This window comes from Amyelois transitella, chromosome 29 (genome assembly GCF_032362555.1).
Source record: "Amyelois transitella isolate CPQ chromosome 29, ilAmyTran1.1, whole genome shotgun sequence".
Classification (NCBI taxonomy): domain Eukaryota; kingdom Metazoa; phylum Arthropoda; class Insecta; order Lepidoptera; family Pyralidae; genus Amyelois; species Amyelois transitella.
In genome coordinates, this window is record NC_083532.1 from 4,980,516 (window position 1) to 4,995,874 (window position 15,359).

General features: G+C 39.6%; 2 protein-coding genes across 8 annotated transcripts in view; one reads left to right on the plus strand and one right to left on the minus strand.

The window, feature by feature from the left end:
* LOC106138583 (uncharacterized transmembrane protein DDB_G0289901) overlaps nucleotides 1–15,359 on the minus strand; it is a 429,961-nt gene that overhangs the window by 365,007 nt on the left and 49,595 nt on the right. The window lies entirely within an intron of this gene.
* The window catches only part of LOC106131767 (CLIP-associating protein), a 63,630-nt gene that overhangs the window by 5,196 nt on the left and 43,075 nt on the right, over nucleotides 1–15,359 (plus strand). For 6 of the 7 annotated variants that reach the window (XM_060952814.1, XM_060952811.1, XM_060952808.1 and 3 more), the window contains exons 4-14: nucleotides 3,689–3,789; nucleotides 5,005–5,181; nucleotides 6,257–6,381; nucleotides 6,672–6,785; nucleotides 7,311–7,430; nucleotides 9,297–9,389; nucleotides 9,903–10,093; nucleotides 11,062–11,184; nucleotides 12,586–12,705; nucleotides 13,454–13,581; nucleotides 14,389–14,517. In XM_060952814.1, coding sequence (XP_060808797.1) covers nucleotides 3,689–3,789; nucleotides 5,005–5,181; nucleotides 6,257–6,381; nucleotides 6,672–6,785; nucleotides 7,311–7,430; nucleotides 9,297–9,389; nucleotides 9,903–10,093; nucleotides 11,062–11,184; nucleotides 12,586–12,705; nucleotides 13,454–13,581; nucleotides 14,389–14,517 — 1,421 coding nt within the window. The remainder of the gene's footprint in view (nucleotides 1–3,688; nucleotides 3,790–5,004; nucleotides 5,182–6,256; nucleotides 6,382–6,671; nucleotides 6,786–7,310; nucleotides 7,431–9,296; nucleotides 9,390–9,902; nucleotides 10,094–11,061; nucleotides 11,185–12,585; nucleotides 12,706–13,453; nucleotides 13,582–14,388; nucleotides 14,518–15,359) is intronic. The other variant, XM_060952815.1, reaches the window with a different exon arrangement.

Consider the following 15,359-nt stretch of genomic DNA (forward strand, 5'->3'; position numbering starts at 1 on the left):
TTCACAATATTGGTTGACGTCAAATAAATTACTTAAAACTAAGTTTACTGCGGCTTCTTAGGCGTCAGTGCAGAAAAAGCTGAAACAAACTGCACTGCAGCATTTTCTTCAACAATGTCAACTTCATAAATAGCCAAACTTAGAATAGAACGTGGATGAGAGAATACGTTGTTCAGATTAATTTATTATATGAGATTTAAAAAAAAATATTTTTTTTTTGGATTGCAAATTTTAAGTAGATTTATGTACAGAGTGTACTGAATTTTGATTTAGATTCAATCTAATTGAAATTAGTCTAAGTTCGAATTATTTCGATATTTGTACGGGTTCCGTGTGGTTCCCGGCACCAATAGAAAAAAGGAATACGACCACTCCATCTCGTTCCCATGGAAGTCGTAAAAGGCGACTAAGGGATAGGAAACTTGGGTTTCTTCTTTTAGGCGTTGGGCTAGCAACCTGTCACTATTTGAATCTCAATTCTATCAGTAAGCCAAACAGCTGAACGTGGCATATCAGTCTTTTCAAAACTGTCGGCTCTGTCTACACCGCAAGGGATATAGACGTGATTATATGTATTTGTACAAAAGCAACATGTCTGTCAGACGGACGGAAGCGCCAATGCGTAATTTTAAAGATAGACACTCCTTATTCACTTTGTACGATGTAAGGTCAGCATAAAAATGTATATCATACATACACGTAAGTTGTGTAAGAGGAATGACATAGGGTACTTTTAACGCGGCCTAAGGCGCGGGCGAAAGTTGTTTTATTAATTACATAAATAATAATTATAAAATTCATTACGGTGCTTACAGATTATTTAACAGTGTTTTAAAACTTTGTTGTATAACACGTCCATATTATCGGACATTGTTTTAGAATTTTGCAATACTTTACCCATTAGAATAAAAATAATAAATAAATATATGTACCTATACGTGGACAAATGACTCAGATTGAGTTAGCCTCGAAGTAAGTTCTAAATTTGTGTTACGAGATACTAACTCAACGATACTCGTACTATGGTATATAACTTAACTAGAGGCCGCCCGCGACTTCTCCGCTCCGGGATAAAATGTAGCCTATATGTTATTCTGGGTCTTCATAGCTAACTACATACCAAATTTCATCGTAATCGGTTCAGTAGTTTTTGCGTGAAAGAGTAACAAACATCCATTATGACATAACTCACAAACTTTCGCATTTATAATATTAGTAGGATACTTAACATGTTATATAACTCTTACGGTGAGGGAAAACATCGTGAGGAAATCTGCACATTCAAGTAACTGGATGTGTAACCATATGATCCAACACGGGTTAGGTTCCCATGCAAAGGTAACGGAGGTCAGATGGGAGTCGCTTCGTTTAAAAACCTGGTCAAGATCAAAAGGTGAAGAGTTTACCCCGGGCTCCTCTCCAGAGTGGTGAGAATGCAACCGGTACTATGGCCAGGAAGAAGATTTAACATGTTATATATAACATTTGATGACCACATTATAAATAAAAATACTTGTTTTGCCGACAGTACCGGCGCACGCGCCTCTATGATGTATCATACACAGTCTGATTCCGTCCGAGATTCGCGGCTCATTGCGCGCCGCTTATTCTAGACCTAAGTCTAGAGATAAATTTACAAACAACTAGCTTATGCCCCTGGCTCTGTCCGCGTTATTAATTCACAGACAATTAGACATAGACAATTACGGACGGGTAGAACTTGGCGATCGGACTTCGGGCAACTAAAAGTGACGAACCAAAAAGGAATTTCTCGTTTTTTTCCGTTCCCGTGGTAATGATCAGATAAAAGAAGCTTGTATGAAATTTTATCACAATATTGTTGTTCCCGGCACCAATAGTAAAAAGAATGGGATCACTCCATCTCTTTCTCGTGGATGTCGTACAAGGCGTCTAAGTGATAGTTATATAAGTAGGTACTTGGTATTCCTCTTTTAGGCGATGGGTTAAAAACCTGTCACTATTTGAATCAAAATTCTATCATTAGGCCAAACAGCTGAACGTGGCCTTTCAGTCTTTTGATGACTGTTGGCTCTGTCTACCCCGCATGTAGACGTTATTTTATGCTATGTTAATCTTTTGAAACGACCTTTAGGCAGATTTGTTTTTTTTTATTAAATACTAGAGACAGGCCGCGACTTCTTCCGCATGGAAACCCTATCAATCCCGCGGGAACTCCGGGATAAAAAGTAGCCTATATGTTATTCTGGGTCTTTAGCTATCTACATACCAAATTTCATCGTAATCGGTTCAGTAGTTTTTGCGTGAAAGAGTAACAAACATCCATACTGACATAATGAAAGAAATAGAACAGATTATGTAGATATATGTATGTACGTATACAGACATAGGTACTCACAAACTTTCGCATTTATAATACATACATACAAACATACATAAAATCACGCCTCTTGCCCGGAGGGGTAGGCAGAGTCTACCTCTTTCCACTTGCCACGATCTCTGCATACTTCCTTCGCTTCATCCACATTCATAACTCTCTTCATGCAAGCCCGGCGGTTTCGGGTACTTTTGACCTGACCCTTTACCAGGACGTCCTTAATTTGATCGACCGACCTTTCCCTCCACACTCTCCTTGTATAATTATTAAAAGGATTTATTATTATGATATTAGTAGGATTTATTATTTAATTAAAGTCGCAAAGAAGCGTGTTAATATATAATCTGTGGCTTCCGTTCGCTCTCCTCGCGTCACTAAACACAGCGGTCGGCTGGCCAGCGAGCCAATGATTAGTGCGAAACATACAGGCAGACAGACACATTGCATCTTTGTTGTTAGCGTCTTTGTGGAAGAAATTTGTGAAACTACATACTAAATAATAATGAATAAATAGGTATATATACGGGACAGGTAATTCGCATCTTTGTTCTTAGCGTCTTTGTGAAACAGTGGAAGAAATTTGTGAAACTACATAGTAAATAATAATGAATAAATAGGTATATATACGGGACAGGTAATGAAGATTGAGTTAGCCTCGATGTAAGTTCGATACTCGTGTTAAGTGATACTAATTCAACTATACTATCTATACTACTATTACGAATGTATCTATACTACTATTAGGAATGATTATGATTAGAATAAAGCTAAAGAGTTTGTTTGTTTTGAACGCGCTAATCTCAGGAACTACTGGTACGCATAAAAATATTCTTTTGTGTTGAATAGACCATTTATCGAGGTAGGCTTTAGGCTATATAACATCACGCTGCAACTATGAGGAGCGAAGAAATAATGGCTTTGCCATGTAAAAAAAACGGGGAAAATCATTCATCTTTGAGGGCTTCAATGAAGCCCAAAATAACTATTTCACGCGGACGAAGTCGCGGCCACAGCTAGTGTTTTATAAACATACATACATATGATCATGTCTATATCCCTAGCGGGATATACAGAGCCACCAGTCTTGAAAACAGATAGGCCTGTAGGATAGTAGACGTGACTATATTGTACATATGTACGTATCAAATCAATAATTCCGGTCAACATACATACATACGGTCACGTCTAACGGGTTAGACAGAGCCAACAGTCTTGAAAAGTCCGAATGGCCACGTTCAGCTATTTGGCTTAACGATAGAATTGGGATTCTATCATTAAGCCAAATAGCTGAACATATAATATACTGATAATTCCGGTCAATTTTGTTCACAGGTGGCCCAGAATGGCCTAGAAGTGCTGGCGGCGGTGGCCGAGCGCCTCGGACATGAGTTCTCAAACAACGTGCCAACGGTTCTGCCTCATATTATTGACAGGTGAGCGATTGAGACGAACGTCTGTCTGTCTAGATCGAATCAAGGACGTCCCGGCAAAGGGTCACGTCGAGAGTACCCGCGGAGCTTGCATGGAGAGAGTTATGAAAAATCACAGACACAAGGAGGTCTAGGTCTAGGTTTATCTCCAAACACAACAAGTGCATGTGCCGTGTGCCTTCCGGCACCAATACAAAAAACAATAGGACCACTCCATCTCTTTCCCATGGATGTCGTAAAAGGCGACTAAGGGGTAGGCTTACAAACTTGGGATTCTTTTTTAGGCGATGGGCTAGCAACCTGTCACTAGTTGAAACTCAATTCTATCGATAAGCCAAATAGCTGAACGTGGCCTTTTAGTCTTTTCAAGACTGTTGGCTCTGTCTACCCCGCAAGGGATATAGACGTGACCATATGTATGTATGTATGTACAACAAGTGCATACATACATACATATAATCATTTATTTATTTGTATCGTCTCTTTTATTTATTTACCCGAAACCGCCGAGCTTGCATGAAGAGAGTTATGAATGTGGACGAAGCGAAGGAAGTGTGCATGGATCGTGGCAAGTGGTAAGAAGTAGTGTCTGCCTACCCCTCCGGGAAAGAGGCGTGATTTTATGTTATGTGAGCGATCGACAACCCAATGTGAACGGAACGGGAATTCAGGTTCAAATCCTGTCTGACATGAAAAGAATCATAACTTCCCAAAAGGGTATATACCCTTGCGGGGAAGACAGAGCCACGAGAGAGAGAGAGAACAACCTGTCACTATTTGAATTTCATTTTCATCACTAAGCCATGAAGCTGAACGTGGCCTGTCAGTCTATCGAGGCTGCTGGCTCCGTCTACCCCGCAAGGGATACAGTCTTGATAATATGTCGAATGAATGATATCGCTTCATCTAATATATTTAAACGTGCAATTCTTGTATATATATAATCAGGATCTCGGAAACGGCTCCAATGATTTTCATGAAAGTTACAGATTAGGGGCTTTTCGGCTCAAGGAATCGATTTATCAAGGTCCTAGGTTCAAGAAAAGCTCGGTTCCCAAGATAAACCGCGTTTTAAGAAACTATATCAGCGCCATCTCTGGTAGACCGGCTACTTAGTTTTTATGTGTGCACTCGATACATACAAAAAAAAATTCAAATCAATTTCACTTTGTAATAAAAATGCGGGTAGCTTCATAATATAATTTTTTCCACTCACAGACTAGCGGACACAAAAGAGGGTGTCCGTCATATGGCACGCGTGTGCATATCCTCGCTTGGAGACAGCAAAGCGGTCCCGCCCAGGGCTCTGCTGGCCAGGCTGACGCCCACGCTGCAGCACAAAGCACCGCACGCCAGGGAGGAGACGGTCAGGTGTATACAGGCGTTACTTGACACGTGAGTGGTTTATTTAACACACGTTAGTGTCTATTTCTGACAGGTAAGTTGCTATTTCTGACAGGTAAGTGACTATTTTTGACTGGTAAGTGACTATTTCTGACAGGTAAGTGACTATTTGCAACGAGCCAGTGACTAAAGCAATACTAAAGTGACTCATTACGACACGTGTGTGACTATAACTAACTGGTGGAGTTAATGGCTACTTTGCTCTATGGAGACAACAAGGCGGTCTCGCCCAGGGCTCTGCTGGCCAGGCTGACGCCCACGCTGCAGCACAAAGCACCGCACGCCAGAGAGGAGACGGTCAGGTGTATACAGGCGTTACTTGACACGTGAGTGGTTTGTTTATTTCAATCATTAAACCGCCCAGCTTATGGTCTTGTGGCTATCGGATTGGCTCTGGCTACCCTGTTTTCGTGTCTATTTCTGACAGGTTAGTGATTATTTCTGACAGGTAAGTGTCTATTTCTGACAGGTAAGTGGCTATTTCCGACAGGTACGTGATTGAGTTAGCCTCGAAGTAAGTTCGAGACTTGTGTAACGAGATACTAACTCAATGATACTATATTTTATTATAAATACTTATATGGATAAACATCCAAGACCCAGGCCAATCAGAAAAAGTTCTTTTCTCATCATGCCCTGGCCGGGATTCGAATCCGGGACCTCCGGTGTCACAGACAAGCGCACTACCGCTGCGCCACAGAGGCCGTCAAATGATATAATATAGCTCAGCGGTTAGCAAGATGTCACATAGGGATCCTGAATTGAATTTTTATTGTTCTCTATGTGCCGTGTGGTTCCTGGCACCAATACAAAAAAGAATAAGACCACTCCATCTCTTTCCCATGGATGTCGTAAAAGGCGACTAAGGGATAGGCTTACAAAGTTGGGATTCATTTTTAGGCGATGGGCTAGCAACCTGTCACTAGTTGAATCTCAATTCTATCATTAAGCCAAATAGCTGAACGTGGCCATTCAGTCTTTTCAAGACTGTTGGATCTGTCTACCCCGCAAGGGATATAGACGTGACCATATGTATGTATGTATGTATGTTGTTCTCTATCTTCAGACACGGCGTAGCAGAACTACAATTACGCGGCGCCATGCCCAGCTTGGCGGCGCTGGTGGGCGACCCCAACAGCGCCGTTAGAGATGCGGCGATGCAACTGTTGGTCGACGTGTACCGCCACGTGGGTGAGTTGAAACGCGCTATAGAGATTTCCACGCGAGGGTGTATATAGCAGGAGAGTTGTCCGCTCCTTGGCGTGTTGGATCGATGCGTCTTAGTAGTAATCTTTTGATTGGCGTTGTCCGGGGTTCTGCGACTGCACGCTCCAGAAGTGGGCAGGTCAGTCAATCAATCAGTCAATAAATATTGACGAATACCTAGAGCGAAATTTTATGAAAAAATCTCGACAAGTGTAAGAATTTTAATAAAAAAGAAAAAACAGGTTTTAAAATATTGTCTTGTGTTTTTTTTTAAGGTGAAAGACTGAGACAAGACTTGAAGAAGAAGGAATTAGTGCCGGCACAGAAGTTGGCTCTACTGGAACAGAAGTTTGACGAGGCGAGAGAGGCAGGCCTATTGTTGCCTACAGGTATGTCTGTCTGTCTGTTTACGTATATAGCATCAACCCCACGATAAGTATCATTACGGATATTATTCAGTCATTTATTCTTATGATCACGTCTGTATATGACGGGGTAGATATAGCTAGAAGTATTGAAAGACTGATAGGTCACGTTCAGCTGGTAGGCTTAATGATAGAATTGAGATTCAAATAGTGTCAGGTTGCTAGCACGTCGCCTAAAAGAAGAATTCATAAAAAAAATATTTGTGTTGTATTCTGGGTATGTTTATATATATATATATTTGTTGATACATACATACATAGATATAATCACGTCTATATCCCTTGCGGGGTAGACAGTGCTAACAGGCTCAAAAAGACTGATAGACCACGTTCAGCTGTTCGGCTTAATGATAATATTGAGATTCAAATAGTGAGCCATAAAAAAATAAGAATCCCAAGTTTATAAGCCTATCCCTTAGTCGCCTATTACGATATCCATGTTGATTCTACTCAACTAATTAATTACTATTTAATAATTATTCCCAACAGCGACGCAGGGCCAGAGCGCCGATGAACCTGACTTCATAGCGAGGTCGGCCAAACGCACCATGACCATACCCACCTCCGCCAGGAGTCGGGACGGAGACTCGTCGGGGGCGTCCACGCCAGGTCAGTGTATGCCCTGATTCCCGTGGGAATTCCCAGTAAGCAGCTTGGGAAAATTTGCTAGTTCCCGTGGGTATTTTACTATAGCCCTCCTGTATGCGTGCTAAGCAACGTGAGAAAATGTGCTAGTTCCCGTGGGAATTCTGGGAAATCCTCCCATAGCCATAATACATACTCGAAACAATTTGAGAAATTTGTCATTTTTTATTATATCTTTAAAAATCTTACATTATCTGAGTTCCTATGGGAATTTTGGGAAATCGCAACTCACCTCTCCTGTCAGTCGCCCGGAGTGTTCCTTTGAATATGATCCTGGATTGTGTGAGTCTGGATTTTACACGAAGCTACTGTATATATACTGGTCCTATCTTATACTAATATTATAAAGCTGAAGGTTTGTTTGTTTGTTTGATCTAATCTCAGGAACTACTGGTTCGAATTGAAAAATTCTATAAGGAGCAAAGAAATAATGGAAAATGTGAAAAAAAAAATGGGGAAAATTATTCATCGTTGAGGGCTTTATTGATGCCCAAAATAACTAATCCACGCGGACGAATTCGCGGGCACAGCTATTCTATATAAATCCTCACGTCTATTTCAACTTTGTCGTCACTAATTTCATTGATTTTTATTTTCAAATAAAATCATTTGTAACCCAACTAACGCAATGTTTTTCATATCTTTTCATGCGCACTCCGGCCGCCATCGTAACAATGGAATTAACCTACACATCGTGCATAACACAAATTGAAACATCATAAATACACATTTAATGCCATTAAAAAAAAATACCATCAATAACACGACATATCTTTCTCATTGAATGTCATATTCTTCGTGAAAAATTCTATACTATCCTGTATCCTACACATAAATCGAAACTTTTATAAATACACATTTAATACCATTAAAAAAACAAATCCCTCAATAACACGACATATATTTCTCATTGAATACAATATATATTCTTTGGCATGTTGTGAAAAATTGTATACTATGCTGTTTGCATTGTATGTCATCATGCCAAATGAAATCTTCAAAAATCGCTTGATATTCCCAAATATCTCTATATTTATATATATAAATCTAAATTCCTCAATTTCATTTCAAATCTTCCAATATTACGTGAAATTGTTCATGTTCACTTCAAACCATCTTATATAACGTGTAAATGTTCTAATATCACCTGAAATCTTCAAATTACACTTGAAATTTTCCAACTTCTCGTTTTTCAATTTCACGTGTAATTTCTCGAAATCACTGGAAATCTTCCAATATTACCTAAAATCCCTCAATATCACATGACATTCATCAATATCATTTGGAAAACCACTTAAAATACCTCGATATCTCTAAATCCCACAATATCACTTAAAATTTCTCAAATTCATTTGAAATCACTCAATATCACTTGAAATCCCTCACTACCTAAAATACCTCGATATCTTTAAATTCCTCAATATAACTTACAATTTATCAAATTCATTTCAAATCCCTCAATATCACTTGGAATCCCCCATTACCACCTAAAATATCTCGATATCTTTAAATCCCTCAATATCACTTACAATTTCTCAAATTCATTTGAAATCCCTCAATATCACTTGGAATCCCTCACAACCACTTAAAATACCTCGACATCTCTAAATCCCTCAATATAACTTACAATTTCTCAAATTCATTTCAAATCCCTCAATATCACTTGGAATCCCTCACAACCACTTAAAATACCTCGACATCTCTAAATCCCTCAATACCACTTATAATTTCTCAAATTCACTTCAAATCACTCAACATCACTCGAAATCCCCCGCGATCACTTAAAAATCCCTCAAATTCACTTGGTTTCGCTTCAACACTACACAACAGCATGTGAACCAAAGAAAACTATAGCGGGATTGTACGGCATGCCGCCGAGCAGGAAACCTCCGCCGCCGGCTAAACCCACAGCGGCCAGAAATGGTAAGTGTCACGTCTATATCCCTCACGGGGCAGACAGGGCCAACAGCCTCGCAAAGACTGGAAGCACCTGTCTTAATGATGGAATAGATATTCAAATAGTTAAATTTTAAGAAACCGTTGCCGCCGGCTAAACCCACAGCGGCCAGAAATGGTAAGTATCACGTCTATATCCCTCACGGGGCAGACAGGGCCAACAGCCTCGCAAAGACTGGAAGCTACTGGCTACCAGAAATGTTAGATTCTATAAACTAGTATTTAATATTAATCATTAATAAGCGGTTGTGCGCTTGTCTGTGTCACAGTCCTGGGTTCGAATCCCGGCCAGGGCATGATGATGAAACGAACTCTTTCTGACTGGCCTGTGTCTAGGATGTTTATCTATATAAGTATTTATTATAAAATTTTGTATCGTTGAGTTAGTATAGTATAGTAATTTGTCCCATTATATAATATATATATTATACATATTTATTATTATTTTATTTTTATTTATTATTAATATTTCTCTTCCAGTATCGAGCGCCATAGGAAGCACGGGTAGCGGCGGCGAAGCAGGTGCGGTGTCGTGCGAAGCGTTCGAAGCAGCTTTCGCCAGCACCGCACCGGCCGCGGTTTACGGGGCGAGAGGTCTGGACGACTTGTGTAGACACGCCGCCGCCTTACTGGGTGATAGAAGCGCCGATTGGGAGAAGAGAGTGGACGCGGTGAGTCCTGAAACGCGCTATCGAGATTCTCTCGTCAGGATATATAGGTCAGGAGGAAGTTTTTTCGGGTGGCGCGTTGGATCGACGTGTCTTTATAAATTGATGTGTTCTAGAATATGTTGAATGCATTATTTAGGGTCTACAAAGTCAAAATGTCAACTATTCAAAATCGGTCTATATTTATATTAATTTCTTTTGCTTACTATGAAAATAGTAAGAGGTATAGACGACTTGTGTAGACACGCCGCCGCCTTACTGGGTGATAGAAGCGCCGATTGGGAGAAGAGAGTGGACGCGGTGAGTCCTGAAACGCGCTATTGAGATTTTCCCGTCAGGATATATAGGTCAGGAGGAAGATTTTTCGGGTGGCGCGTTGGGTCGACGTGTCTTCATAAATTAACGTGTTCTAGGACTTAACTTTTGCATAGGATTAGGGTCTAGTTACTACCTCATTGTACAAATTCCTTCATTGTACGCAAAATTGCGTTCATTTGATATAGTATAATTGTTAACTCTGAAAGTACTAGTATCAAGAGGTCTAGACGACTTGTGTAGACACGCCGCCGCCGTACTGGGAGATAGAAGCGCCGATTGGGAGAAGAGAGTGGACGCGGTGAGTCCTGAAACGCGCTATTGAGATTCTCTCGTCAGGATATATAGGTCAGGGGAAGATTATTCGGGTGGCGCGTTGGATCGACGTGCTTCTTACATTCTTAATGCATACTATATGATTTAAGTCTATATTAAGTCAAGTCTTTTGTTTACTATGAAAGAAAGAAGAAATAAATATCCGATTGGGAGAAGAGAGTTTTCTGATTCGCGATTGGTTCTGAAACGCGCTATTGAGATTTTCTCGGGAGATCTCTTACAACAACTGCGAAAAAATAGACACCCTGGGCTCCTGTCTTACGACGCTACTTAAAAAAAATATGTTAAATATGTATTTTAATAATACTTTTTGTTCACAGCTCAAAAAGATCCGGTCTCTTCTAACGGCGAATGCTCACATACAATACCCTACAGAGTTCGCGGCTAATCTCAAAGATTTGTCAGTGCCTTTCTTGGTCGTCATCAAGGATTTAAGGAGTCAGGTGAGTCGATGTGATATGATTTACTAATTTATGCTACATACATACATATGGTCACGTCTATATCCCTTGCGGGGTAGACAGAGCCAACAGTCTTGAAAAGACACACAGGTTACAGGTTGCTTACCCATTGCCTAAAAAAGGAATCCCAAGTTTGTGAGCCTTTCCCTTAGTCGCCTTTTACGAGATCCATGGGAAAGAGATGGAGTGGCCCTATTCTTTTTTTTTTTATATTGGTGCCGGGAACCACACGGCACTAATTTACGCTGTTTAGCCGTAAAAGCGAAGCGAAGAAAAGATTGACAAACTTACGCAGTTTTATGTACTAATTGGTATGTTATAACTATTCTAAATTAAATTGAAATACTTTATAATAAGCTGTGTGTTTCCTGGCAATTTAGAATAGGACCACTCCATGTCTTTCACATGGATGTCGTAAAAGGCGACATGGGGAAACGCTAATAAACTTGGACAGGTTGCTATACACATCATCGCCTACAAGATGAGAATTCTTCTGGCTGAGAATGGGCTGGCAACCTGTCACTATTTGAATCTCAATTCTATCATTAAGCTAAATAGCTGAACGTGGCCATTCAGTCTTTTCAAGACTGTTGGCTCTGTCTATCCCGCAAGGGATATGGACGTTACCATATCTATACTAATATTATAAAGCTGAAGAGTTTGTTTTGTTTGTTTGTTTGTTTAAACGCGCTAATCACAGAAACTACTGAACCGATTTGAATAATTCTTTCACTGTTAGATAGTCTATTTATCGAGGAAGGCTATAGGCTACATTTTATCCCGGATTTCCTACGGGAAACGTCAACAATGCAGGAGAAAGTTGAATGAGTCGGCCATCAGCGAGCTTTCCACGCGAACGCTGCGCAAACCAACAAAGATATAGTAAAACAATGTACTAAAGATGTGAAGTACTCATTTTTTGCCACAAAAAAGTCCGCGAGAGCATATACCTATCTCTTAAGGTTTACTTACAATAACCACTTTTATGTTCATTTTTTAAGATTATTTTTTCATTATAAACATAAGTTATTTTGAAACCAATTTTCTTTAATTCAGTATTAATCCTTATCCAAATAAATATGTTTATTACTTTCGGCTTTTCATGTAGACTAAAATTGCCATTTACAGTATATAAATCAGACGAATAGGTTTTGAGATATAGTCGTTATAAGCAATTTGCAGCGAAACATTTAATACGTCGAACCAGCGTTCTTTCTAATACGCGTGACCGCCTGACATTGATAAAGCCGAGGAGGATGTTTGCAAAAATAAATATGATGCCCAAAATAACTATTCCACGCGGACGAAGTCGCGGGCACAGCTAGTGTATGTATAGTTTTAATAAAGTTAATTACAATTTTAATGTCATCTTTTTGTTTGAAGGTGGTGCGCGAGGCCTGTATTACAATAGCTCATATGGCCAAAGTCCTGAAGAACAAATTGGAACAGTTCAGTCTTTACATTCTTCAGGAGCTGATAAATTTGATACAAAACGCCGCCAAAGTGAGTGTTATTTGTATTAAGGACATTAATGTATAGGAGTGAATGTTGGGTATGGCCAAAGCAGAATATATGCAGTGGAAATGAGAGCGTTAAGGATTATGTTGGGTGTGAAATTGAGTGACCGGATAAGGAACAGCGTGATAAGGGAATGTTGTGATGTGAAAGATGATGTAGTTACAGGAATAGAAAAGGGTATGTTGAGATGGTTCGGTCATGTGGAGAAGATGAATGAAAGCAGGTTGACTGAGCAGATATACAAGGAGAGTGTGGAGGGAAAGGTCGGCGTGGTAAGACCTAGACGAACGTATCTTGATCAAATTAAGGACGTCCTGGTAAAGGGTCAGGTCAAGAGTACCCGAAACCGCCGAGCTTGCATGAAGAGAGTTATGAATGTGGATGAAGCGAAGGAAGTGTGCAGAGATCGTGTCAAGTGGAAAGATGTAGTATCTGCCTACCCCTCCGGGAAAGAGGCGTGATTTTATGTATGTATGTATTAATTTGCCAACAATTTAAGTGCCGTGTGGTTAACGGCATCAATAGAAAAAAAGAAATAGGACCACTCCATCTCTTTACCGTGGATGTCGTAAAAGGCGATGGGCTAGAACCTGTCACTATTTGAATCTCAATTTTATCATTAAGCCAAATAGCTGAACGTGGCCTATCAATCTTTCCAAGACTGTTGGCTCTGTCTACCCCGCAAGGGATATAGACGTGATTATATGTATTTAAAAAACAATTTTGTCCGCAGGTCGTATCGTCAGCGGGTACGGTATGCGTACGGTACATAGTACTATATGTACATTCGCCAAGGTTGGTGCCGGTGTTGGTCACCAACCTCACCACCAACAAGTCCAAAGAGATCCGGTCTACGTTGAGGTGAGTTATATAGTAGTTGATGGGTATTGGTCGAGGTTGGTCACAATGTTGGTCACCGATCTCATCAATTCATCACATGTTCAAATTCAAGATGACCGAACGAATATTGTTACACGATGTTGTACGTACATAATATTCAACAATGTTGGTGCCAGTGTTGGTCACCAACCTCACCACCAGCAACTCAAAGAGATCCGGTCTACGTTGAGGTGAGTTACATAGTAAATGATTGGCTAATAGGCCGAGGTTGGTCCAAATGTTGGTCACCAACCTCAGTGACAGGTCGCTGGCCCACCGCCTAAAAGTAGAATCGCAAGTTTATTAGCCGTTCCTTTAGTCGCCGTTTACGTTTACGTCCATGGGAAAGAGATGGAGTAGTATTATATTATTCTATACGTTTACGATTACGTCCGGTGGAAATGCTGCGGTGTAGTTTGTTCCGCCGCTTCTTCTACACATGCGCTTTGGAAGCGGCAGTAGTTATAATCAGATCTAAGTGATGTGACGTCAATAACTGATACCTTGTATCCAATTTTGAAAATACATAAATCTATTCTATAATAATAGAATAGATTTATTTTCAAAATTGGATACAAGAGAATAGTGCCGTGTAATAAACACACGGCACTATTCTCCTAACATCATCCCTTTTTTTTTAAACATTTGAATATTTTTTTTGTTGATTAATCATTAATCCAAACAGCCATACGGTCTTTTCACAACTGTTGACTCTGTCTACCCCGCAAGGGATAAAGACGTGACCCGTATGTATGCATGATTAATCATATATTATTATCATTGTTACAGTGAAGTCCTAGTGCTACTGCTGGAGAGGTGGTCTCCTTCGGCGATAGAGAAACAGCAGCCGGTGGTGAGAGACGCAATAAGAAAGGCGTGCGTGGACGCAGACAGCAACGCCAGGAATTGCGCGAGGAAGTCAGTATATTTGTTTATTTTATTTATTTATTTAAACTTCATTGCACAAGATACAAATGTACCTATAGCACAATTGGCGGACTTAATGCTAGAAGCATTATTTTTATTTATTTATTATTTATTTAAACTTAATTGCACAAAATACAAATGTATAGCACAATTGGCGGACTTAATGCTAGAAGCATTATTTTTATTTATTTATTTAAACTTAATTGCACAATACAAATGTATAGCACAATTGGCGGACTTAATGCTAGAAGCATTATTTTTATTTATTTATTTAAACTTAATTGCACAAAATACAAATGTATAGCACAATTGGCGGACTTAATGCTAGAAGCATTATTTTTATTTATTTATTTAAACTTAATTGCACAATACAAATGTATAGCACAATTGGCGGACTTAATGCTAGAAGCATTATTTTTATTTATTTATTTAAACTTAATTGCACAAAATACAAATGTATAGCACAATTGGCGGACTTAATGCTAGAAGCATTATCTACCAGTCAACCATTGGGTCTTACAGAGAACTTAATGTGGGGTTAAACTAAATAAATATATTTATACCTACACAAAATATGAAATAAAATAATTATAATATATACATACATAAAAACTACAATAGATACTGTTATATGTGGCAATGTATGCAGTGTAGTTTGTTCCGCAGCTTCGTCTACACATGCGCTTTGGAAGCGGCTGTAGTTATAATTGGATTTAAGTGATGTGACGTTATATATAGCAACGTATGCAGTGTAGTTTGTTCCGCCGCTACTGCTACACACGTGCTTTGGAAGCGGCAGTAGTTATGATTGGATTTAAGTGATGTGACGTCAT